At 38.9% G+C, this 26963-nt stretch overlaps 3 protein-coding genes across 7 annotated transcripts in view; 2 read left to right on the top strand and 1 right to left on the bottom strand.

Annotated features, from left to right (window-relative positions):
• Positions 1–6262, top strand: part of lhfpl7 (LHFPL tetraspan subfamily member 7) — a 113257-nt gene extending 106995 nt beyond the window's left edge. The window contains exon 3 of the mRNA XM_074611186.1: positions 3798–6262. Within this exon, the coding sequence (XP_074467287.1) occupies positions 3798–4024 (227 nt within the window). The 3' untranslated portion in view covers positions 4025–6262. The remainder of the gene's footprint in view (positions 1–3797) is intronic.
• A 7-nt stretch (positions 6263–6269) lies between these two features.
• Positions 6270–12841, bottom strand: spata22 (spermatogenesis associated 22). Of its 5 annotated transcripts, XM_074611182.1 has the most exons (9): positions 12531–12841; positions 12188–12272; positions 10676–10737; positions 9368–9505; positions 8911–9100; positions 7619–7988; positions 7383–7506; positions 7194–7291; positions 6270–6749 (listed from the first exon to the last, which is right to left on the bottom strand). In XM_074611182.1, the coding sequence occupies exons 3-9, from the start codon at positions 10710–10712 to the stop codon at positions 6558–6560; spliced, it is 1149 nt and encodes a 382-aa protein (XP_074467283.1). In that variant the 5' UTR covers positions 10713–10737; positions 12188–12272; positions 12531–12841; the 3' UTR covers positions 6270–6557. The 5 variants fall into 5 exon arrangements, with proteins under 5 accessions (XP_074467283.1, XP_074467285.1, XP_074467282.1 ...); XM_074611184.1 differs by lacking the exon at positions 12188–12272; XM_074611181.1 differs by lacking the exons at positions 12188–12272; positions 12531–12841 and adding an exon at positions 11071–11143.
• A 1432-nt stretch (positions 12842–14273) lies between these two features.
• Positions 14274–26330, top strand: stip1 (stress-induced phosphoprotein 1). Its single transcript, XM_074611664.1, has 14 exons — positions 14274–14429; positions 18792–19001; positions 19102–19243; positions 20468–20609; positions 20983–21148; positions 21272–21398; positions 21989–22091; positions 23098–23218; positions 23413–23509; positions 23609–23733; positions 23835–23871; positions 23989–24092; positions 24924–25096; positions 25847–26330. Exons 1-14 carry the CDS (start codon positions 14313–14315, stop codon positions 25917–25919), a joined length of 1737 nt encoding a protein of 578 aa, XP_074467765.1. The 5' UTR covers positions 14274–14312; the 3' UTR covers positions 25920–26330.
• Positions 26331–26963: the final 633 nt, after the last annotated feature.

Below are 26963 nucleotides of genomic sequence, written 5' to 3'. Positions count from 1 at the left end.
TTAAATCCAAGTCTTTCTGAGTCAGCCAGTGCTATCTCTGTTCGCAGCTCAATCTATAATTCTTTTCAGTTGTTTTTTTGTTATTCAAAACAACAATACGTTATTGTTGTCACCCCTTTCTTATCTGAGCCAATGATGTCAACAACAGAGGCATTCAGTTTGCCATGTTAAGTGGGAGTCCACATGCAAATTGCTCTCCTGGCTGCTCAAGTAATGAACACTTGGGTGTCATGTCAGCCTCTTTCATCACACTGGCCGTTCCTCTCAGGATTAGATTAGCGGGCCATGTAAGAGCCTGTTGAAATTATGTTTATCCAGCCTGCAGTGGGAACTAGAATACTGCTTCATGTCTTCTCTACCTTAATTGAAGGTTTGTCACAAAACATCGACCTTGTTGTTCTGCATTATGCATCCTGGACAGTAATGCAATACGTGCAGTTTTACATTAGGGCATTAAAGGTACACTAGCATTGCACAAAAAGACATATTTATTCCACACGTTCTTTGTCAAAACCTCGAGTGCTGCGGTCGAAAAGTCTTTTTTGCTTAGGAAGGTTCCTAACGGAGTGAAATGAACCAGAAGTATCTCGGTTGCAGACATGATAAGAGCTGTTCAAATTCTCAAAATGCTAAGGAAAGGTGCTTCAATGCTTCCTTTCTTATCTCCCTTAGCATAGGATACACTGGACCATCCTTTACCAAAGCAAAGGAGATAATGCCGTCCCACAATTCCTTGCGGCCGCAACATTTAAAGCGAGGCACCATTCGGCCGTTCATGAAAACCAACAATATGCCCATCTTGCACAGATTTCATAATTATTTCCATACAGTCATATACGTACTAATTGGGATTCATTACCATTTTGTTTTAATTTATTTCAATTTATTTATTTCAAGAAAGTAGTAAATAATAATAATAATAAAATGAACAGTAAACATATAGCAAACTGTCAATGAAAAAATAATCAACATAAATAATATCACGTCCGAAAATGAAGAAATGTACATTAAATGGTTCTACTCCTTCACCATAACTCAAACAATAACTCAATATTTATCATATAAACTTTTGTGGTAGCCTATAGGTTATTCTTCTTTTTTTTTTATTTCAATTCCAACCTTGGTAAGGAAGTGATATTTTTCACCGGTTGTCCACGTTAGGTCAGATAATCCTTTATTATATGTTGATGTAAAGTGTTCCAGCAGCAGAAGAACCTCTCGTTCACACACCGCGGGTGAAGCAGCCTGTCACTGAAGGAGCTATTTAAGAACGCACGGGGCGAGCATATGTCTTTTGTAGTCCATCTTCGTATATTGTAGTTTCACCACAGCAGACCGATTTCAATAACATCCGATGCATCATAATTACGGAGCCTAGTGAAGTGCAGTCGGATTCTCTTAACACCACGTTGTCTTTTCCTAAGTCCTCATGAGTTCTCCTTCACACCTTTCATTGACCTCACGATGCTTTCAACGAGGTCAAGGAACAGTGGTTAGGAAAAGACATTAGGACGTCATTTTTTTACTCTTTGACCGCTGCCATGGTAACCTCACTTCTTTCTAACTCCTCATTTTTTTCCATTTTCAAACTTGTAGTCTTCACCCCCATCCGACACTGACTCAACTGAGATCACTTAGGGCAATCTCTCAGACTTCACGCAGCTCCGTCTGGAGCCCCAACAGTAGTAGTATACACCCCAAGACCTGTAAACACACTTTGATGTGTAAAATCACTGGATTTCCCCTTTAAGACGTGCGAATGCACTTTGGTTTCATCCCTCTCAGATCTGAAGGATGAAATTGATCCATTTGGAGTTAGCCTCCGATATCAGGTTGATTTTACAGTTTCTCTTCTCATTAAAGGCTCGCGGAGATCCAGTCGGCTCGAGCTGCATCTTATCTGATCCAGACATACTCTCGGTCTGATTGATAAAATCCAGCCCTCGCCCTGCTGCTTACCTGACACTTGTTAGAGACTGCTGCCTGGATTTCATTCCTGTATTGATTATTTGTGTGTTGCTCCTCATTTATCCATTCCAGATTTGTTTGCGTTGGCTGCCATCATTTCAGAGTAGCACGGGAAGTGGCCTTGCGAGCGCACGCCTGTGCCTTTGTGTTTCTTCCACAAAAGCCAATGATAGTTTGATAAAGAAGGTCATTAAAGTGTCATTAGGCAGCGAGCTTTGAGGCGCTGGGCCCCTGCAGATAAAACACGGGGCCACTCTGTACTGAGAGCTGGGAGGGCGGGGTTCAGGGTTGGGATATACGCAAACACTGAGAGGCAGAACTCCACAGAGAGACAAACCACACTCCAGGGATAGCTCTCCTCCACCCATTCAGACCTCTTTTCTTTGTTTCTCCTCCTAACAGTCAATCCCAGAGCCCCCAGTGTGCAACTAGAACATCAGTGAAAGCCTCCTACCTCTTCATCGCTGCGCTACCAGCACAATCCCTCACTGCCCACACAAACCTTGATACTGGTACAGCTAGAGTAGCTCTCATGTGAGCACTGTTTGCCGCTGACCGTGAAGCCGCCGCCCTTGAAAGTAGCAGAAACAGACATCTTCTGAAATCGATAGAGCGTAATAAAAGATATGTTTGTTGTGTTTTCTGAAGAGCTGCTCACTATCACAAGTTCAAGCTTTTTCCAGTAACCCCGGCTCTCCGAAGCTAAAACAACTATGACACCTGGCATTGTAATGGAAATCCAGCCGGCACTCAGGATGACTAAGAGCAGCAATGATAGCCTTTAGCGCAGTCAATATCTGCTTGGCAGCGCGGACTGCGAGACTTGACTCAATTCGTAAGAGTGAGCCGCTCTCTGGCTGCACGGGCGCTGACTGAGGATCGAGTCTGAGAAAGCTGATCGCAGCAGAAGTGCACGGGGGGGGGGGGGGGGGGGGGGGGGGGGGGTGTGGAGCTTCTTTTTACGAAGTTTTAAAACGAGGAGTGCAAATGGATTAAAGGAGACGTGAATCATTTTGCATTAGAAGTTTCTGTCAATTACAGGTCATCGGCGCTTTTGTTGTTCAATACATTAAAAGCACTGTCACTGGCCACAGTTGGTCTTATAAAGCTATCTAAGTCATGATTTATTTTTCTAAATGTAACACAAGGCAACAAATCATTAAGTCTCAGTGCAAATGGAGGCACTTCAGCACTGATGAAGTATCTAAATTACACACCAGACTGTAAGCTTTTACTGCAAAACCTCTGCTGCCACCAAGTGGCCCTTAGTTGGCACACCAGTCCATTATACAAATCTAGAAAATGTGTTTTTTTGGGGTGAATCAACCCTTTAATAATAGTTTTATATATTTTACTCTCAATGAAACAGAAATATTTGATATACAGTATGAAAGAATAAACATTTTAGCTGTATAAACATCTTTTTAATCTTGTGTTTTTGTGCTAAATCTTTCCTCCAACAGCCTTCGATCAGTGATTCTCAAAGTGGGGTGCGGGGACCCACAGGGGCCTGTGGTACTCTGTCAGGGGGTCCGCAAAATTATTTGCTATAAATTGTTAAAATTGTGCTGTATCATTAAAAAGTACATATCTACAGATTGGGACCATTTGCACCAATAAATATTCAGGTTGAAAAGTTTTAGAATACAAATAGTTCCAACAGCATCTAAGAGTACAAATGGTAGTAAGCATAATGCCTAACCGGTGTTACGATTATGAGGGGCTCCTTGGAAAAATGTTTCCCCTTTCCCTGGGCCCAAAACGTTTGAGAACCCCTGGCCTAGATGACATACTATTAGCTGTCTAACCGGCTCCGTCTTCTCTTGCAGTGTTCATCATGGCGTCCGGACTGCTGGTCTACCCCTTCGGCCTCAACTCCTCGCTGGTCCGGTCCTTCTGCGGGGACTCTGACATCTACTACGCCGGCGAGTGCCAGATCGGCTGGGGCTACATGCTGGCTATCGTCGGAGTCATGCTCACCGTCTTCTTGCCCTTTTTTGCCAAATACGCACCGAAGGAGCAGCTGTCCCCCACCCCTCTGCCCACGCTGTTATAGTGCATTGACACCATGTCTTGGTCCTGACCACGCTCTCTTACCTGGGCTCGATGTCACGGAGAGACACCCGCATCCCGTTTTTTTTTTAAAGGCGATGCTGTTGGGGACTCGACGAACACTGTCTTCCTGCATCTGTTAATTCAAATTCAGTTCATTTAGATGGAATGTTTTACGTTACGATATTACTCTGTGGTTATTTTTTATCATGAGTTTTTTGCAGTTTGACTTATCTGTTTTCTCTGAGATGATGCAGTCAGGACCTCATTTTAAATGATTTAAGAAAATGACCACAAACATAAACAAGTACTTGTTAAAGATGTTTTTGCTTTCCCCTTCCTTTCTTTTAATAAGTCAACGTATGTAACATTCCAAAACAGACTGGTGATCAGCTGCATAAAGAGAGTGGAAGCATGAGATTATGTGGCAGTGTGACTCATCCAATCAGATGTTTCAATAAGAAGAACGTTCGACTCATCGGGAGAGACACTTTGAGAGATTATTAATGGGTCAGCTCTTGTATTGTGCTGAAGCGTTTGGACTGTACATATGATCTGGACTTAACAGAACTGATATTTGAAAATACAACACTGAAAAGAGAAATCTGACGCTTTGAGGGATTTTTTGCTCGTCAGACTTTCTCTGCCTTCCAGTCTTGTGAAGCAGCGGGAGTCGAGAAGACGTTTTAGCTTTCAAAGAAAGTCTCAAAGAAAAAGGACAATAGACACAGCATCAGACCTGCCGAGAGGACAAACGGGAATCTCTTCTCATAATAACAAGGACATACTAATAAGTAGTGGTTTCAGAGCAGTGTATGTTGGGATACTGCATCCTTTTGTTAACCTTTTTTTCCCCAGAACTCGTTTGTGTAATGTAACTCGCTTGTTAAACATGAAATTTTCAGTCTACAACACACAATACTAAACACTAATTCAGGAAAAAAATGATTGCGAAAAAGGCAGGGAGATGTAGTCAAAACATGCATGATAAGATGGGCTTTGTTAATGGTAGAACAATTGATCTAGATTTTAAATGTGATCTGACCAACTTGTGCCTTTTAACATAACCAAGACAAGTGTTGAATACGATTATCAGGTTATCATCTTTTTCTGCTGAAAAACTGTGGATCCTGTTGTGTGATGTTTTTTTTTTTTGTTCTATTATATTATTTGTTCCTCTCAGAGGTGAAGTCTTTCTCCTGTACTTGATGCAGTATGATCTCATTAACTTGAGAAAATGTTCTGGAGGATAAAAAAAAAAAAAGATGATGTCTTCTAATCCTCGGAGGTAACGGCAGAGAGAGAGAAAAAAAAAAGGCAAGCAGTGTACTTGTGTTCAATTACGCCCTGAGACATTTTTGCCAATTATCTAGAAGAGGTAAATCACTTGAATTGCTATATTAAAAGGTTGTGACACGCAGCTAACAGATTAATTCCTGGCATCCTTGTCTTACGTGATTCAGAAATTGAGTGGTAGGGGAGGGAGCTGTACAAATTGAACTTTGCCTCTGGTTATCTGTGCTGAGCTGACACATCATTCACATTATGTGTAGAACGTGGCTTAAAAATAATTAGCTCCTCGAGTAAGCTAATGTGTTGCTGTGTTTTTTCGTCGATCCACTTCTCGTTTTTAAGCGCTGGCACCATTCCTGTCATGTTCCAAGGACAAAATGTCTCCACTTACTCTCCCTGTACACTGCCAATCTCATCGAGCTAGACTCCCGTTTCTAGTGGGTGTTCATGTGCGTATTAGTGTTGAATAATGGGTTGGATTTTATGAATGGGTTAATCTTTATAATATTTCCCTAATTTGGGTTCCCATAATGACATGTCCTGACATTAAGAAAATGACTGTGATTATGTTGCCATATTTGAAAGAAGGTCAGGAGAGAAACGTTGGTATTGTATTGGACCTCATACTGTGCTTGACTGTGGGAATGACTGGCGTGACTGCACTGGACTTATTCCCCCTATTCGTTGAACCATTGTGTGTAAAGTCTCAGCACTGGTGAAGCTGTTTTGGTAGAGTAGAATTCTTGTTTTTTCCATTGTGATGTTTGACTGTAAATAAACTAACTGTAATTGATATCACATGTTATTCTTAACTGCCCCGTTTTTCAAAAGATATATTTTGAGATATTACCTCATCGTGTTTGCTTTACCTGAATTAACCTCGAAACAATGTTTGCTGTTCTGTGAATTTTTCTTTGTAATAAAAAATATTTCAGAACTTACAAAAAAAGAGAGGCTTTACTTTCCGTTAAAACGAAACAACTCTTTATATATTTCTTTCAAATACAAAAAAACGCCAGAACATGCTAGTGAGTTCAACTGTTAAATTTCAGTACAACAGCGCAACAGCGCCCTCTACAGGTCAAACACTTTAATAATACTTTAAACTTTTTAAAACTACTGGGACTTCTACCCATAACAAGAGTTATCTATTACTATATAAGCTTGGCTCTCATTCATTCTTATCAAATACTGGTGTACTTTCTTCCCATCAGTCTTGTGCTGCTGTAGATACCTACTCATGCTCAGACTTCACTGAGTAATTTGGCAAGCCCTCTCATTTCTGCGTCGCAGGCTTTGACAGCCTCCTGAGCGTTCCTCAGCTCCGAGGGCAGGCCGGGTCTGACGGACACACACATCAGGACATCCCTGCTGCGGTCATAGTTTCCCACACAGCGATGGACTTGACCACGGATGAGACGGGGCAGCTCCTGCTCCTGTTGGACAAGAGACACAAATGAATGTTAAGTCAGATTCCAGTGATATTTAATGTTTTGCGAACACTTAAAATTAGGGCTGTCAATTGATTAAAATAGTTAATCAGGATTAATCGCAAATGAATCATACATTTTGTATCTGTTCAAAATGTGCTTTAAAGGGAGATTTGTCAAGTATTTAATACAACATGGGAGTGGGCAAATATGTTTGCTTTATGCAAATTTGGGTATATATTTATTATTGGAAATCAATTAACAACACAAAACAATGACAAATATTGTCCAGAAACCCTCACAGGTACTCCTGCATACCAAACATGGATAACACAAAATCCTTTTTAATAAAAGGCCATTGTTTTATCTGACTGAAGCTGAGGAGATTCAGGGCAAGTTAATGGGATCAAATTGACATTCATTCAATTTACTTCTCAAGACGAAACTCACATTTTCATAGAAGATACACGGCACAACGTCCTTCCCATCTCTCATGAGGAAGTTCTTGGCTCCGTGGCGACCCAGTGTGACCGCAGAGTCCAGAGTAGCTGAGGGAGGAGCACAGCCTGTCAGTTTAATGGTGTTTAAAAATACTTAACAGTACACATCAGATACGGCAGCAACTCCTAAACAACTGACCGAATAGCTCAAACATGTATGGGACTTTGTCTTTGAACTGGCTCCAGTGTCTCATGCCAGCAATGACTGAAGTCAGGATTCTCAGTGAGTTTTCAACGGCTGGCTTCATTGGAAATCTCACCTGCTGAGCACAAACATGAATGCTGCAGTGATCAGAATAATATCAAGAAACATCAATGGCACATTTTAAATTGTTTGTGTATTCTTATTATATATTTTTTTACATATTTTTCTACCTGAGTTTGTCGCACAGCCTGAGGTGGATTTGTGCTCTTGTTTCCCTCAAAGGGGGATTTCTGCGGCCCAAAGCTGTTATTAAACTTCCAGGAGTTGTTTTGTGGCGGCGTTGCACGAGCAGAGGGCCTGCTGGGTGGTGGTGGGACAGGAGCAGGCAGAGGTCTGGGCTGCTGCTGGGAATACTGATGTGTGGGATTGGGCTGTCTGTAAGATGACTGCTGACCCATCTGAGAGAACCCAGTATGGGGTGTTGGCTTGATCTGTGCACTCTCGCTGATGTGTGGGGCTTGATATTTGCTCTGCGTGGAGTTAACACTGGGGCTGAAATTCTGTTGTCTCACTGGGTTGCTGGGCTGTCCCATTTTAGCGCTGAAAATGAAAATACATAAACCTATTTTCACATATTGGGATCTGAAATTGAAACCCAGCGCAAACCAAACACCAGTATTTTACTTTTTTGCAAACTGGTACACCTCTGTGTATATATATATATATATATATACATATTTATTACTTCTCTATACATACTACATTCCTTTCTACACCTCGGTATATAGTATATACATTTTTAGTACTTTTCATTATTACATACGACATTCCTGTTTACACCTCATCATACCTACTTCTCATCATGCATATACATACTACATCCTGTTTACATTAAGTTTTCCCATCTGAAATACTGTCGTCAACAAATTACAAATTTACATTTACATTATTATTTTATATTTACTTATGTTTATATTTATTTTAACTGCACTATTTTATGCCTTAGATTATCGTTTTGCTTTTACTTTTACTTGTGTGATTTCTCCTTTTATATATACAGATTTTATGAGCATTGTTTAAGGAACCTGAGACCAAAGACTTTCATTGCCAATTGCTGCTTAGCTGGAATTGACATATGACATTAAAAGAACCTTGCTTGAACCTTGAAAATTATACTATTGAAATTACAACATTTGAATTCCTTTGGTTTATGTTTTTATACGTTGTCTGTGCTAGCCAGGTAAACACTCTCTTCTGTCATGAGCAAATCAAGTTACAGTAAAATCATGACTCAGCTCAAACTGACAAATTGTTTGCTGCTTGGAACAAAGTGATGTTGTCCATATTTCTGTAAACCTTTCAAGCAGTTTCTCAGATGTCAGGATGGTTAACTTTTATTATTTGAGAATATAAAAATATGAAAAAAACTATTTTTTCAGCATTTTTCATTGTTAATGTACTATGACAAATAGGTCAAACAACTGGCCATCGTACTAATGGTCAAAAAGTCATTAAAACATACCTTGTGCCTCCAGCTTTGTATGGATGTGGTAGGGATGTATAGGTTCTCACTGCAGGGGCAGGTCCAGGAGCAGGTCTGTTGCTGCCATACTGCTGGGGAGGAGTAGACTGTTGGATACCCTGTCTGTTCCACTGGAGGCTTTGTGGAGCACCAGAGGACGGAGCTGAGGCCTGGTAACATCCATAGGTACCTGAGGATTCTCAGAAGAAAATCTTATAGCGGCCTCCTCTATCTGTAGCTGTGTATCTTAATTCATGGGGAGACGTTTTCCAACATTTTCCTATGTTTTATGTAAAATGGTCTCTTGTGTGATTCAGCAGGAGATGGTGATTTTGACCAGTGAGACATTAAACAGTATTCAAGAGCAACAATTGCATTTTTAAAATGTATTCAAATGTAATATTTTCTCTTTGGGTGCACTGCCACCTAGTGACTGAAATAGAGTAGGATGTTTCACCGGATGTGCTGTGAGCTGTCGCTGAGCTGGTGCTGGCCATGTATTCACTGTGAGAGAAGAACTCATTCTCAGAGGGAGTAGATGTCAAAGGAACTCTGTTTCTTTTCTTCTGGTTAAAGAGCGGCACAGACAGGCTACCTGGTGGACACAGAGACAAAAAATATCAGACTGCCCAGTACATTAGGATATTTGAAATATTACCTTGCTATTATTCAATATTATTTTCTTTTTTAAACTTAAATTGTGTATATACAAATACACCTCTAGAATAAGTAGAACCCAATTTCTATTGTAATATTTTTATCTAACGTTATAACACAAGATGCATACTAATCAACCTATTAACATGAGGAAATTAATACACTATTTGTTTATACTTTATTTAGAAAGTTCAATATAGTAGTTACATAAATATGTTCAGATTTTCCATTAAAAAAATTCAGCAAATATATTTCACAGTATAAACAATACATAAATTATACCACAAATAAAATGTAAGGAAAGGAAAAGAAGATGAATAAAAACAAAAAAGAAAGAAAAAAAAACACAATCTGGGTCTGTTAAACAATTAGAACAAATTGAAATGTCTAAGTAATCTAATGTTTTTTGCAAATTCAGAATTTTTGAGTTTTAAGTTTTCAATCATAGTCAAATGTGTTTTAAAATCAGTATCTTTAAAAGTATGAAAGGATGGTAATCTTTTAAGCCATATTTTATGGATATAATATTTTGCTAAGATATTAACCAAATGAATTATGTAAATGTCATCTCCTGAAAAACTGGGACTGTTAAAAGTGAGTAATATATCCATCTTTGTTAGTATATCTTTTTCAAAATGTTTTGAGAAGTTCTTCTGTAAATTAAACCAAAAAGTAGCATGAAAACAATCTACAAAGACATGTTCAATAGTTTCCGCTTCACAATTGCCAAAAACAGTCCAGTTGCGAAGAACTTGCAAATATTAGATTTAGCTAAAGAAATGGGGAAATGAATATACTAAAGATAAAATAAGATAAGATAAACCTTTATTAATCCCAGGAGGGAAATTCAGGTGTCAAAGCAGCAACATCAGCAAACAGAGTGAAACACAGGAGAGGTAAAGGTATACAAACAATAATAGAGATATAAAAGATACAGAGTGAATGGGTGAACATAGTGTGTGCAGTCCGTCAATAAATAAATGTAGTATGTGCAATAAATAAGTGTAATATGTACATATGTGCAGTCTATAAAGTGGTATATAGGATGTATAGTGTAATGTAAGTGTAATAGTGTGGGGATTGTGAAGTACATCTCTTTATAACACACCTGTTGGCCTGGTTGGCTGGTTCTCCTGTCTCCTCATCGTGGTGGCTTGGTGGTATTACCTGCTGTTACACAATAAAACATGGAAAACACTTTAAAACTGATGTTCTGGTTAGTGTTGGCCCACTAAAGTGTTGGGTTAACTCCGTTGGAAAGACTTGACAAGGTAAACCAGTTTATATTTTGGTGCTTTGTGAGATTAGCAGCTGTACAGTAAATGAGCTAGTTTAGCTTAAAAGCTAGCATTAACATTTTAGACAGTTCAATTTAGCTTGGTACATTACCATGACAGCTCAAATGCACAGCTAACTGTTTTTTATAAGCCGAAGTTCTTTTCTATGAACATAAACATAATTAATAACTCATTTTTTAACGTTAAAGTTAACAGAAGTTTTTACCTTATAGACACAATTATGACGTTTACAGTTTAGCGACACGCGCCAAAACACTGGTGACAGATGTTGCCTTCACGTTCCCCTAACAAAGCTCGGAGGTCCTAATTTAAATTTGAATTGTGGAAAGATGTCAATAATTTTATACTTGTTAACATTTTCTCAGATTTTGCACTGTACTATAGAAATATTATATTTAATTGCTATGATTACAGTGATAAAGACAGTAATGCATTTTTTCTAATTAATTTAATTTTAATCTCGCGAAGTTCCACATTCACAAGTGTAAATTTACCCAAAAAAAGCCTAATTTCTTTTTATTTATGAAAGAAATGGAATTATATCTGTCAACAATTTCTTCCTCACAAAACAAAAAAGCAATGAAAACAATGAATGTAGGCAATATCTTTAAAGTTTTTAAGTGAAATTATTGTCATACTCTCGCGTGGTCTTTTTTTCTTATTATTTATTATTTAATTTTTTTATTGTTTTTTTATTTTATGTTGGTTTTGTTTCATTTCTGTTGTCCTTTTATGTTTGGCACACCTCTTTGTTAATGTTTTCGCTATGCTTCTTTTGTATGTAAATGTTTTTAATGTTTTCTGCTGTATTTGGCCAGTATGCAAAAATTAAAAACATATCCCTTACATTAAATAGGGATTTTTTAAATTTAAAATAACTATAGGACCTGAATCCCAATTTCCAATACAGTAAGGGATGGCTTAGACTTTGACTGAGCAGTTGACCATCCAGGTATTAGATCAAAATGATTTGATGATTTGGTAACTCTTTAGACTGGTATGTATAACAGTGATCAACTATTCTTCCTCTTGCTTGCAAGGAACAAACCATTACTCAACACACACAGCCATAGTTGTTTTACCTAAACTGTCAATAATAATGTTAAATTATACTGCATGTCTTTGAAGAATGTTTGTGAAAATAAAAGGAAAAAGGTCACATTAGGGGATTTGTCCAAGAATGCTAAATGTTTCACTTTGCACATAAAAAAGTATTGTCAAGATCACAATAGTTGAGGCATTAATGAAAGAGGGATATGAATGAACTTGACGTGCAAAACAAGAAGTGAAGGGAAAATGAGATTGATAAACAGAGAGCGGACAGCAAGTAGGGCTTCTATGAGACTTTTCTATTGTAGTTTCAGACACAAGTATCAGTTCCTCTCCCTCATCCCTGATAGGCTCCTCCTAGCCACAGGAAAAAAAATAAAATAATTCTGAACCTAAATACTTATCAAAGAACTGGAAATCTGTAAAGGAGACATGCACATGTTATAAGCTTCATGTCATTTGTTACAGTCCAGGTATGGTTGCAATGCTCTGCTCATATGTGGCCCTCACTTGACTCCTCACGATGATTCAGGGGATGAACTAAAGTGAATAGAGATGGGGACATCCTGTTGGAGAGTCTATAAAGAAAGACATGGTCAAAAGCTACACACCTACCTGCTCTGGTCTTCCCTTCGTTTTGCACAGAGCCTGAGGCTAATCTTATTTCAGCCTTAGCATGTCTGTGTGAGATCCTTGCTGAAAGTCTGAAGGCCACTCTTTGATCTTGACACACAGCTTCTCTGTCTTGTGTTTCCTCAGTCGGTGAATCCATGGCAACAGCAGCATGAATGGTCTATTCGGGATGGCCTCCACTACATCTTTTACCTCTGAGAAACTATAGATCGGCAAACCCACAGTTGATTAGCCTTTATCCCAGGTGAGAAACACAACTCATCATTTCAGCTGCTCGCTGAATCCTCTGAATCTCTTTCATTTCTGCTCTGGAGTCCAAAACGTATTATTCAGTCAGTGAGTCATGATTGCTGTAGCACCACTTATGTTCTGATGTAAAAAAAATTATATCCTTATGGGGGTGGTTTATACAAGGTCTGATAAAAGGAGATTGTGCTATGACAAAGAAACTGTTCGGATGTGTAGCATCCTGTAGTTATAATGAGTTGGAAGTAAGATAGGGGTGGAAGCCTACATCTGATCCCCTTTACTGTAAATGCTTGGAAATCAAACCCATTTATTTATTTCCCAAGTATACGGTGTATGTCCACACAGTCTGGTGTGACTTAATAACATTGAGATTTGAACTACTAATTTAGCTACTGCATTTCACCCATCCTAGTATATATATTGGGAGCAGTTGGGAGCAGTTGGCACCTACTATAGAGCAGTTTTAGGGGGTCGGTGCCTTGCTCAAGGGCACCTCAGCAGTGCCCAGGAGGCAACCTGGCACCTCTCCAGCTACCAGTCCACACTCCGTATACTTGGTCCGTGCTGGGACTCGAACCAAGCCAATCCACTGTTGCCCTCAAATATGGTAGTATTATGTATTAGTATTTGTATTATGGCAGTAAAACCAATGGGAAACCTGGCTGTAATCCTCACTGGCCAGAAGCCAAAAAATGTTTAAAGCTGACCTTCTGTACATCATATGATGAAAATGGAATATCATATTATGTCATATTATGATGGCATATAAATGTATCTATCAATGGCGACATGTTATGTCATATGATGACATCATATTACCTTATAAGTTCCTATAAAAGCCCATGCAAATGTACTATGTATAGGTTTTACTCATGAATGTAATATATTTATTTTTGTGTACGCACCACCAACTTTCAAATTACACATGAAAGACTTAATGATTTACCTAAATATTATTTATTTTTCCACACTTCAGTGTTGAGTTTTAAGATAAGATATGATAAGATAAGATAAGATAAGATAAGATAAGATAAGATAAGATAAGATAAGATAAGATATTCCTTTATTAGTCCCGCAGTGGGGAAATTTATAGTGTACAGCAGCAAAGGGGATAGTGCAAAAAACAAGATGCATCAGCTAACACAGTAAAAAAAAGAGCTAAACAAAGTGTAACAAAATATGAACCATTTAAATAGAAGGAAGTATAAAAATAGGAGCAGTATATACAGGATTGACAATAAACAGACTATTAACGAAATTGCACAAGTGGAAAATGATATTGCACAGTGACAATGAATTAATGAATGAATGAAATTCCACCTGAAAATATCAAGTTATTGTCAATTTTTTTTGCCCTCTCATTTCCAGCCATGGTCCTCAACTAACACATCTGTCCCCAAAGTAATCAGTCAGCCAATTCCCCAGCTGCTTGGAGAGCATGTAACACGTGCTTGTTCTTTTCCATCATCTTCTCGAAGTTTCAGGGAGTGGGGCTATATATTCTCCCTCAGAAATATGAACGTTGATTGCGGGTTTTCTACATCCCAAACTGGCAACCTGCATGTTGTTCAGTGGGAGGCGCTAGTCCGCAGTAGTTTCTGGAAGGAACCTCATGCTTGCACCATGGAGAAAGTGAGTGTCATGCAACTGTATTCATTATTACTCGCCTAGCTACATATTTTAGAAATATCGACGGGTTTCTTTAATTGTAAGAGTCTTAACAATACTAATGTGGGCGTTAGTGAAGTTAGCAGCCTCTTTACACTGTTTGCTAATATCACACAGCTACCTAGCTTGTTAGCTTAGCGTCAATCCGGTAGTAATGTGGTGGAGCTGTTTGGCTCATATTGTCTGATTGGGCTTGAGCTTGTTACCCTACACAAGACTGCAATGTAGTTAAACTGGATTCCCAAATGTGTAAATGTATCTGGGTTAACTGTTTGTGGTCATCTGTTTGTGGCTAATTCATGAACGCACACGACAAGGTTAGCTAACGTTAAGCTAACTAACGCGTATGACTTAATGTATCACAGCTGCTTTATAATTGGAAATACCACAGTGAGGTTTTTGCCTAGCACTGTAACGTAAGCCCTTAATAGTCCGTGCCTCGATATATAACAAAGCAGTTCGCAAATCACCGGCTTGATCCCCTAATTAACTCCCAAGTTAGCAAATCACTGTGTCACAGCTCAACGTTAGCTCACACAGAGTGGACGCAATCATTAATGAGGTGACAAATGAAAGGCGTAATTAAGAGCCAGTGTTAACATGTTGTGCCAGAGGGCTGACAGCTAAATTGCGGCAGTCCGTCAGTAGCACATGCTGCATGCTGCAGGGAGTATTTTTGGATCAGCTTCATCGTTGTCCTCAACACCCGGAGGATCATTCGAGATGCACACGGCGCCGCTGTCATGGCTACAGCCGCATTTTGTCGTCAACCGCCGCGTTCTCTCCACAGTTCAAGTATTTTGTTGGTGATGCGTTAATTTTGAGACAGCAATTTTACCTCTATATTATATTATAATAATAATCTTTATTTGTATAGCACCTTTCTAAACAGTTTCAAAGTGCTTGCACATATACAATGAAATACAGACAAAATAAAAACAACAATAAAAGAACAAAACATAAAGACCAAATAATGAGAAAACTAAAACCTGTAATCAGCTGGTATCAAAACAATTAGTTACTACACATAAGCCAAAAGAGGACAATATAAGGTGGGGGAAAAGGTTCACCAAGCTGTTGCCTTACGGAGTTAAAAAAAGCCTCTTTTTTTTTTTTTATAAAAATGGGTTTTTAAAGGAGATTTAAAATTGGTAGTAGAGCTAGTTAACCTGAGGTCCTGAGGTAGGCTGTTCCACAGTCTAGGGGCAGTGATGGCAAAGGCCCTGTCACCCTTAGTCACCAGCCTAGACCTGGGTACAACCAGTAAGACTTTAGTAAGACCTTAGTCACCAGCCTAGACCTGGGTACAACCAGTAAGACTTTAGTAAGACCTTAGTCACCAGCCTAGACCTGGGTACAACCAGTAAGACTTTAGTAAGACCTTAGTCACCAGCCTAGACCTGGGTACAACCAGTAAGACTTTAGTAAGACCTTAGTCACCAGCCTAGACCTGGGTACAACCAGTAAGACCGTAGTCACCAGCCTAGACCTGGGTACAACCAGTAGAGCCAAGTCAGAGGACCTCAGGTTACAAGGCGGCACATAGGGTGTAAGGAGCTCAGTGATGTAGCTTGGTGCCAAACCATGCAGAGCTTTAAAAGTTAATAATAAAATCTTAAAATCAACTCTAAATTTGACAGGCAACCATTGAAGTGCAGCTAAAACCGGAGTGATGTGCTCAAATCTCCTCGTAGCCGTGATCAGTCCAGCAGCTGCGTTTTGGACTAGTTGCAGGCGATGTATTGAAGTTTGGCTGAGACCGGAATAAAGGGCGTTAAATGTTTCTGAGATGCATGAAGCAGGATTGCACCACCCGTTTTATTTGTGACTCAAAGTAAAGTGTTGTGTCAAATAAAACAACCAGGTTTCTTGCAACTGGTTTCATATTTACAGAGAGGGATTTGAGGGATATATACTATTATACCTGAGTTCGCAAGTCATCATAGATTATCTGGTAAGGACACTAAACATTACAGGAAATAAGGTGCACAACAAGCACCTTACAGGTAAAAAAAAAAGGCAGTAAACGACTTTGCACACCCACAGTTTATTTATTTATTTAATAGTTTATTTGACAGGGACAATACATAGGCATTGTTACACTTAATCAAAGTGCAACCGATGCAAGGTATATAGGACTTCTAGCCATATCTCATTTGCAGACCTTGTCCCTGGTTAGGCTTTTAAGAAGAAGAAGAAAATAAATAATAATAAATAAAAAAAATACAGAATAGCACATCTTACATAAAATCACATAATACAACATTGTACATTACAATCAATTTACATATGTACTGTATGTTCCCAATCATTAATCAGTGATCACAGGTTTGGTTTAGTGCCTCCATCACTGGACACTTAAGTGACCAGCAAATCTATAGTGTATTATCCTTCCAGTCTCCATTTCAATTTTTCATTGGTTTGTGATTTATGGATTATGTTTTCATTCCTAATGGCCAAAATTAAGTGTAGTCTGATTTCCTGATGCACCAACGACTAGGGATGTCACGGTACCAGAAATCTAGTAGTCGATACCAATACCAGTGAATTTACACGATTCTCGATACCAATTCGATACCACGATAAAAAAAACCAATAAATCCCACGTAATTCAACATGCACTCCTTTATTAAAACATTTGAACATTACAAAAAACAGAGGCATGTAGCCTTTAAGTAATAAATAAAAAGAAATGTCTATTAACATTGCAAAACAGAACAGTGGCATGTAGCCTTCAAGTATTTAAAACAAATAATATTGTCTGGATGTCTGTCTTTGAGGGGCTTTGCTAAATTGGAAGTATTTCCTCCTTTGGAAAGAAAAGTACGACGGCACCGTTACTGCACCGCATACTGGTTTTTGCTAATCTATTATTACTCCTTGTAAATCCGCCTCGAACGCAAAGTACTTCCATACCCGACTCTTGCTATTTGTTTTCTCAACGAGTTAAGATGAAGGTAGCGCTGCAGCAGCTGCCATCTTCCACGTCTCGTGTTGTTGTTTTTTTCTGTGCTGTTACGGCGTTCTTCTTCTTCCTTCATTTCCAGAAGGGTACTGGGATTTCCTGATGCACCAATGACAGTATCCAAAAGAAAGCATCATCATCAGTAACTAGACCTCACTGAGATAACCACTCTCGTCTATCCCTTGCTTGAGTTACCTACTTATTCTCATAATATTTTTGATTACAGCCCTGGTTTTCGAAAGTCTGCAGCCGTTTACATGGATTTAGGGATGCACCGATGTAGCCTTACACATAAAAGAGCAGTGATTTCCACACAGTGAGGCATACAGCTTATTAACTAAACACTGGTATCAGATCGGTACTCTGTATAGGCCGATACCTAAAGCCCAGGTATCACTATCGGTATCGGGACTGACAAAGTCAGATCGGTGCTTCTCTTATTTGGATCATACTAATTGTAACTAATTTCACTGATTTATAGTTTGTCAGTGATGCGACTGGTTGGAATATTAGATAAAGAATTGTGAAATATACAGAAATTGTACTAGAAACGTTTTTAATTTTTACAAATCATAGTCAAACAATTGCTTTGTATTAACTGAAAATACAGCCTGATGATGTAATGTTGCCATGTTTTACCTTTTATGTTTTCAAGTGTTATAAGGTGTTCTGATCGGATTAGATCTGGTGACAGTGGAGGGAAAGCCATGCCAGTCAACACTCCTTGTTTTTCGCCTGAGATCATTGTAAATGCACATTTAGTGTTGGCACATAGTGGTCAAATGAAGCCAGAAAGGATGGAGAGCCTCTTATTAGAACAGAGGGGTGCTTCTTTTTGCTCAGTGTGTAATTTATTCCATCACATACTGTGGAGATGCAGTGTGATAAATTGTCAAACTGCAACAAGCAACCAACAAGTGACGAGGTGTTGGAAAACAATCTGTATACTAGCAAACCAGTACTTTTTCATTCTCCCCCACTATTTGTTTTCTGCAACAGACATTTTAAAAAGTGGGGTTATCTTTGGTGGATTCAAACCTTCTAAGCTAACCACTGGGTCATCTTATTTTCAGGCTGAAAGAGTATATTGTACATGGAGGACAGAGAATTTACATTAACAAAATAAAGCTATATTATCTCTCTGCATCACTGCCGCACCTGTCTGACATGAACAGCTGAATTGTTGTCGATGTTTTTTTTTTTCAGTTCTGTCAGTGGCAGCTGCCAGAAGATGTCTTCTCATTTGTCAGATCTATATAGGAGATTATGTGCTTTTGTGTAGGACAGACAGAGCAGGAGAGCTGTAATATTGTGCATTTGTCACTTAATGTTTAATTTGATTGTATCTTCCTGGCTCATAGGTTTCAGCATTGAAAGACCAAGGCAACAAGGCGCTGAGTGCAGGAAATATTGATGAGGCTGTACGTTGCTACACCGAAGCTGTGGCCCTCGACCCTTCAAACCATGTCCTGTTCAGTAACCGCTCAGCTGCCTACGCCAAGAAAGGCAACTACGAGAATGCTCTCCAGGATGCCTGTCAGACCATCAAGATCAAGCCTGACTGGGGCAAGGTGAGATGTCATGTGTACTGCCATTATTTTTCTGTTGAAAAGATATGTAGGAATTCAAATTGAGAAGGCAGTCTACAATCTTTCAATTTTGATCAACCAGGGCTATTCCCGCAAAGCTGCAGCACTGGAATTTCTTGGCCGATTGGAGGACGCTAAAGGAACTTACCACGAGGGACTCCGGCAAGAGCCAAATAATCAGCAGCTAAAGGAGGGTTTACAGAACATTGAAGCCCGGCTTGCAGGTAGAAACTGTTGAATTTGTGATGTCTTTTATTCTACAGAAAAAGTGGCATTATGATGTGAGTCAATTTTCCCTCCTACGTGGGTAGAGCACTTAGAGATGGGTGCTGACAGGACCACTGAAGTAAAATCACATTGTGAGTGCTAAAGTTTACAAAAAAGAGAGTAGGCAGTCCACTTGGGTTTTGAGTGTTGTGATTCATTCATACAGCGGACAAGCGGTTGGGGTTACAGGGGAGAGATTGTCATAAGACAACAATAAAAGCGGAACATCATGGCTAAAGCTGCATACTAACTATGTCATGGACAGGAACCATTATCGTATTGCGGTAACGTGCGGTCAAGCCAGCCGTCACTCTCATCTCCATGGTCGAATCGGCTGACGCTACAACTGTAGAGCACCCACATACTGACATTTATGTTAAATGCATTCAAACGGCCCCCGATGGAGCTGACCATGGATGTATAAAGAGAACGGAGCTGATGGCAGAGCTAGCAACAGACTTAGCAAAGTTAGCGGAAGTATACACGTGTGACTACGTACGGTTTTCAAAATAAGGTGTTAACAAAGGGAACTGTATATACAAAATACATATATGGAAATAAGATTGATTGGATTTTATTAACCAGAAGTATCAAACATGACATGTCCCTTATAAATTAAAAAGAAAACACCACTAATTTGTGAGGGAAATGTCTTTTATTCTTTGATTTTTGGGTTGTGGAAAACATTTAATAAATAATGCTTGACAAAGACTGATATATTTGACTTCAGGACATCTCTGACTACATGCATGCTGCAAAACAAACATTTTTACTGTATCAATTTAGATATTTTCAAAATTAAAAGTCCCTAGAAGTGTATGATTCAGCTTTTTCCCATGGTCTAGTGTTTAAAAAGGTAACAAAAATAGCAATAAATCGTATTATCGAATTGCAAAACTTGTTGAGTCGCCATACTTAATAATGGCCATACATATCAAATCGGCACCCAAGTATCGTGATAGTATCGAATCTGGAGATAGGTGTATCGTCCCAGCCCTAGTGTGAATGGGTGAATGTTGACGTGTACTGTAAAGCATTTTGAGTGGTCGGAAGACTAGAATATAATATAAAAATGCAAGTCCATTTACCAGTGCAAGATGGGTTGGCATTCTGAGTGTTTCTATGTGACCATATAAATTACACAAATAACCGTGATTTTCTTTTTGCTTCACCGTCACCAGAGAAATCAATGATGAACCCCTTCGCCATGCCCAACTTGTATCAGAAGCTGGAGAATGATTCTCGGACCCGTGAGCTACTGTCAGATTCCAGCTACAGAGAACTGCTGGAGCAGCTCAGGAACAAACCATCGGAGCTTGGCACGTATGTGCATTTTCAAAAATGTGTCCGCTTTAACAACATTCCCTCTTTTATGGCTAACCAATTATGTGTTGAAGCAGGACTGAGAAACAAAAAGAGAATTACTTTGGGTAGAATTGCACAAAACGACCGGAGAAGTATTGAGAAATGTTGTTGCTCAGTGACAATATTACATAGTATTTGTAGTCCCACTGTCATTCCATATATTCCATAAGATCATCTTCTGTTTTGTGGCTCAGTATTCATTAGTATGTATAATACTAAAGAGGCAAGAATCTAAAATGAATAAATATATCAGAATCTCAAGTTAATTTGGAATATACTGTGAAAATACTGTGGTATTAGAAATGCATTTGTTTGCCTGACTGTTTTGCAGGAAGCTGCAGGATCCCAGAGTGATGACCACTCTCTCTGTGCTGCTCGGACTGAATCTCTCTGAGATGGAAGAAGATGACGAGCCCACTCCCCCTCCTCCCACCAAACCCAAAGACACTCAGCCACCTCCTCCCAAAGAGGAAGACCTTCCCGAAAACAAGAGAAAGGTGAAAATGATTTATTATTAAAAGTACGATGAACTGATTCATCGTAATTTAAGCCATTTTGCCACTTCTGATGATTCCTTATTCTGATTTTTTTTAATCCTCTAATTTCCTTTTTTTTAACAGGCTATGAAAGAGAAGGAACTTGGGAATACTGCATATAAGAATAAGGACTTTGGTGCAGCGCTGAAACATTATGAAGAAGCAATCAAACATGACCCCACCAACATGACCTACATATCTAATCAAGCAGGTACATATTCTCACAAATGCCAGCCTCACACATTTGAGCTGATTGACCCATAAAGTGCATAAAACAAACTAGATTTCCTCATATGTAGAATTAAGCTGCTTTGTCTACTGAAAAAAATCGGATGGAAAAATCTCCTCCCCAATCAGACTCTGTGATTTGTTGGAGTTGCTGCCACTCGGCTGAGCACCACAACAAAATACTCAGTTTGGAGGAAAAAATGTGATTGCCAACAACACATTTTTAAATTCAAATTTTGTCACATTATTGACATGGGCGTATAGGCTGCTTATGAATCTCTCAGAAATGATTTACATTTTTTCTTTTCAAAGATTATTACTTTGGCATTTTCCCCTTTTATTTGACAGATAACAGTGTAGAGGCAAAATGGAAATGGTGGGGAGGGAGGTATGACATGTAACAAAGGTCCCCTGGCTGGTTGCAGTTCATGTGGCATGCGCTGTGGACATTCGGCCACCAAGGCGCTCCAATCGCTCAGAAATATAGAAATGGACCGAAATATTGACCCGACAGATTATAACCTGTACTTTCAATCACTGTTAAATGTGTGCTCCTTTTTGTTCTCCCATCAGCTGTGTACTTTGAGAAGGGAGATTTTGAGAAGTGCCGAGAGCTGTGTGAGAAGGCCATCGATGTTGGCAGAGAGAACCGGGAAGACTACAGACAAATTGCAAAGTGAGTTCTGTGAGAAGTATTTGTCTTTTTTTCATTTTAAATTTTTTTCTTTACTGGATTGAATCAAGTTCAAGTTACCCTTAAAAAAGGAAAATCTCACAGTAAAAGTGAGTAAGTAAACAGTAAAATAGTGCAAGTTAAATTATGTGGCTTAAGTATAAACATGAATAACTATATAATAAGTAATTTAAATACAAATTTGTGGATGGCAGTATTTCAAATGGATAAGCTGAATGTAAACAGGAATGTAGTATAGATAAATAGATGGATAGATAGATAGATAGATACACACAGGTGTAAACAGTTTGGAAAATGGTAAATAATAAGTAGAGTATATTGGGTATATAGAGCTAAGGTGACAGGATAGTGGGAAGGTGTCAGGTGATGAGCTCAAGAATTCAGCAGTCTTATGGCCTGCGACATGAATCTAGCCACTCTCTGCCCCTCAACCTAGAGGGCAGGACTGTTTTTTTTTTTTTGTTGGAGGGTCTTGTAGGACTCATATAATTACTAATTTATTTACTTTCTAATCTGGAACATTTGTCCAGAGAAATTGTGTTATACAAGAACCATTAGGTGGCAGTGTTGCTCTATTGCTTCCCACTACAAACTGGCCAAAGAAGATGTAGTGATGTTGAAGTAGGACACAAATTATCTGTCTATTCGACCTGAGGATTTTGTTCAGCAGCACAGAGGTGGTTGTGTGACTGTGGTTCTTGTTATTTGTTTCATAAGAATTATTGTTATACATCAGGGCCGGCAATATGTCATCCAGAGTAGGCTCACATTACCACGCCCCCTTTTAGAGGAAAACAATCCTGTGTCCCTCATAGACAGCAACGGAGTAAGGAGAAGAAGTTGAAACATGTCTCTAAAGTTGGTGATAGTGATAACGCTGTGCCGAAGAGTTGCTGTGTACAAATAAAAGAGAGAATAAGAATGTCAGATCACTGCATTCTGATCTAATATGTTTGTCTTTATCTGTCTCCTCCTTCTCTTTCTATAGGGCCTTGGCTAGGATTGGAAACTCATACTTCAAGCAGGATAAATACAAAGAAGCAGTTCAGTATTTCAACAAGAGTTTGACAGAGCATCGTACACCCGACGTTTTGAAGAAGTGTCTACAGGTGCAGTACAAGTTGATTCCCCACTGAATGGAGCTTTATGGTTCTAAGTCACATCATTAGACAGTATTCATTTATCCAGACTTTTTGCCTCTTAAGGGAATTTTAAAAAGTTCTGCTAGACTTGCATGTGGACAGGGAATAAGAACGGAAGTGGGCACTTGACTTATACCTTGAGACTGTAATTGGTTCTGCAGGCAGAGAAGATCGTGAAGGAGGAGGAGAAACAAGCCTACATCAACCCCAACTTAGCCCTGGAAGAGAAGAGCAAGGGCAACGACGCCTTCCAGAAAGGTGTGTGTAATGGTTGTAGTGCTCTTTGGTTCATCACTGTCATTTGATTCTTAATTTAAGAACTTGTATTAAGATAAACTCCTCTTTTCCTTCCCACAGGAGACTACCCCGTAGCCATGAGACATTACTCCGAAGCCATCAAGAGAAACCCCGGTGATGCCAAACTCTTCAGTAACAGAGCTGCCTGTTACACAAAGCTGTTGGAGTTTCAACTTGCCCTGAAGGTACAGCATCCTCAATAAACATCTCCCTGAGTCAGTTAATGAGATTCTAATCTGATTTAAAAAAATGATATTATGATAATCGTTCGTTGTTGTTTTTTCAGGATTGTGAAGCGTGCATCAAACTTGAGCCCGCCTTCAGTAAGTAGGAAACTTTGTATTTATTACCATTTAATTCACATTTAGCTTGTAGGACTTTAATAAAGTAGTGTTTTATACTCTGAACTGTCCTTCTGATTTTACACTTAATTTCCACAGTAAAAGGCTACACGCGTAAAGGATCTGCCTTGGAGGCCATGAAAGACTTTACAAAAGCTATGGATGCGTACCAGAAGGCTCTGGAGCTTGAGTCTTCCTCAAAGGTATTTTACAGGTTACTCCACAGTTCAGAAAAAGTCTGGAACACTTAAGATATGTGACAAAAGATTTTGGAAAAGTATGGAAAATATACTAGTATATTTACATGATATTACATTTTTCAGTAAGGCTCAATTGTTCCAGGTTTAGCACTTAAAAGGACTCTGCAAGAATCAGAAATTGCTTTTTAACAGTGACACAGTGACAGTTAAGTCAGTGTCCTGTTGCTCACGTTTGTGCTCGCACAACTGACACACACTACTGACACACACGATTGAACGTGATTGACAGGTATCATGCCGATTAACGTTAGCAACATTAGCTAGCTAAGACCACAATATCACTGTATATTTCTTATGCTAGGCAGTAATGTTAGCTTACCAAACGAAGGTCCCTCCATGAATGGAAGGCCCGGCTGATGTTGATCCCAGTGTTAACTTTTCCTGCTTTTCCTGACCGTGGTCGGGAGGCTGCAAGACGGGCTTTGCTAGATATAACTTTGTTTTTTTCCGATCTAAATAATAGGTCATTACCTGAATTAAAAAATGTTTTGAGTAATGTAAAAAGTAGTGTGACTTAATTGCTCTTCCTTGAAGTAATAGTTTCAATCTATCACTTTTCTGAAAATGGGTAACATGGTATTTATGTGTAAGTATTGGTAAGGGTTAGGTGACAAAATCTGAGCAAATGCTGAGCACCAAGATCTATAAAACAAATCAAGAAGTTTGAAAAAGTATGACATTTTGAAATACTCTTGTGATGATGGAAGTATTGAGACTTATTCATAATTGCTGGGTAATGATCAATTTTTCATCATGTGCCCTCTCCTCATTCAGGAAGCCTCAGAAGGCCTGCAGCGCTGTATGGTCAGTCAGACCATGAGGAATGACAGTCCTGAGGATGTGAAGAAAAGGGCCATGGGTGATCCCGAGGTGCAGCAGATTATGAGTGACCCTGCCATGCGCATGATCCTTGAGCAAATGCAGAAGGACCCTCAGGCGCTCAGCGAGTAAGTTTACCAACTTTTTTTGTTTCACTTTCTGTCTCTCAGCAGGCATTGCAAACTTGGCACCTTTCGTCGAAATTTGCCGATTTGAATGCAAAATAGGTCATCCTCGGGATTCGTGAAGAGCCGATCCTGGTTTCAGTTTTATAGCCTATTGAGAGAGATCCTTTTTGGGAAAGTGTTTTTTCAGTGTTCGCACTGCAATACAGAAGTGTTTGAAATGTTCTTTATTTTTATAATGAAAATAGTTTACCAAAGTTACCAGTTGGCAAAATGCTGCTTCAGTCCCTGGCAAGAGGATTGTGTCTGTCTTTTGACACTTGCACTACTGGCGTATTAGTAAAGATTGTCAGTGTGCAGTCAAAATAAGAGACAGTGTACCAATGAAAGTGACAAGAATTTTAACTTTTTTCTTTTGACTGATGCGGATTTTGGTTGCCTTTTTAAAGTCGATAAAGATAATAAGTAGATATCTGTGTTATTTGTATTCTAAAATATAGTTGGATAGTTCAAATAAGTACATAATAAGACTCCATCACTAATAGTATACTTTTTGAAGGTAAAATGTTTTATTCTATACTTTTCAAGCATAAATTGGTGCCTTTGCTAAAGATAAAAAAAATCATGGCCATAATGCACCAAATTGCACAAAAAAGGAGGTTCCCATATTTGTCACCTTTTTTACCCCTAATGAGTTTGAATGCCTGCTCTCAGCATCAAGAAATTAATGCTTTTTTTCTGTTTGATCCGCAGCCACTTAAAGAATCCAGTCATTGCTCAGAAGATTCAGAAACTGATTGATATCGGACTGATAGCCATTCGTTGATGAAAACCAAGAGACTTCAAGACAACAATGGAAATTCCTCCAAAATATTACATCCAACTTTCTTGCCTTCAAATTCAAAATTATACTGTCGTTAGTCTCCCTGAGACTTTGTGTGTATGTTATGTTTTTTTTTTTTTTTTAAATCAGTTTCGCAATTTTTTCATTGTATTTAAGAAAGCATCTTGTATGTCATCTGGAAAACTTTAGTATTCCAGAAAGCACCATATGAAAAACAACTGGATTCGTGTGTACAGATGCTCAATTACATCTTAAAATAAGCAGCACAATTCCGTGCACCAGCACGCACAGTGTTTAAAGGGGAAATCCACCCTAAAGCAGTTCACATATTCCTATTGGTTCATGGTTTAAGGAAAAAACACTCAAAATAAAGATGGTAATGTAGATCACAAATTGAAGTTGTCAACATTGGTCACTGTTCTTAACTCTCTTGTCGTCCTCTTTTAGGCTTGACTAAACATGGCGCTTTAACGCTGAGGTGTCCAGTTTGTTAGCCTCTCTGTTGGTCATCTCCCACACCTCAGGTGGAAAGCTGAGTCTACTGGCCACTCACATGCAGGTCCTGAATCTCCTAAGCATGTTAGGTATTATTTTTGTACTTAAAATGCAAAATATTTGAAATTAGTTTGTGAGCCTTGCTATTTTTTTGGCTTATCAGATGGTATTATTTGTGTACAGCTAATTTCAGGAAAGCGTTGAGCGTTTCCTTGATTGTGGTGGCTAGAAGATGGAGCTAGACAAATTGTAACTGGGATTGGAAGAACACTATTCAATGCCGTCTAGGGATATAAGTGATTTAAGATTGATTGTTAACGTTTTATTAAACAAGTTCATACAGCAATTAAGGTAGCCATGTTATTGTTTTTTAATAGTTAAAAATTTAAAAACTTGGAGGCAAAGCTCTTGTGCCAGTTGAAGTATCAGCAAGACACAAGAATACTGTGGAAAATTCACTTCTCTGTGAGAACGAGCATGGTGAGTTGACATTGTCATGATTTGGCGATCAAGTTTAAACTTGGCCAAAAG

This window comes from Sebastes fasciatus, chromosome 16 (assembly GCF_043250625.1).
Source record: "Sebastes fasciatus isolate fSebFas1 chromosome 16, fSebFas1.pri, whole genome shotgun sequence".
Lineage (NCBI taxonomy): Eukaryota > Metazoa > Chordata > Actinopteri > Perciformes > Sebastidae > Sebastes > Sebastes fasciatus.
This window is presented reverse-complemented; position numbering and strand designations above follow the sequence as displayed.

Bases quoted from the DNA above. Each gene is read 5' to 3' on its own strand.
- spata22 (XM_074611182.1), bottom strand. From the start codon at position 10,712: ATGAGGAGACAGGAGAACCAGCCAACCAGGCCAACAG. The intron at 7,507-7,618 runs GTAGAAAAATAT...GTTTGTGCTCAG, and splicing joins AGGCTGTGCGACAAACTCAG to CAGGTGAGATTTCCAATGAA. The intron at 6,750-7,193 runs GTGAGTTTCGTC...CTTGTCCAACAG, and splicing joins CGTGTATCTTCTATGAAAAT to GAGCAGGAGCTGCCCCGTCT.
- stip1 (XM_074611664.1), top strand. From the start codon at position 14,313: ATGAACGTTGATTGCGGGTTTTCTACATCCCAAACTGGCAACCTGCAT. The intron at 23,219-23,412 runs GTGCAGTACAAG...TTGGTTCTGCAG, and splicing joins TTTTGAAGAAGTGTCTACAG to GCAGAGAAGATCGTGAAGGA. The intron at 24,093-24,923 runs GTATTTTACAGG...CTCCTCATTCAG, and splicing joins AGCTTGAGTCTTCCTCAAAG to GAAGCCTCAGAAGGCCTGCA.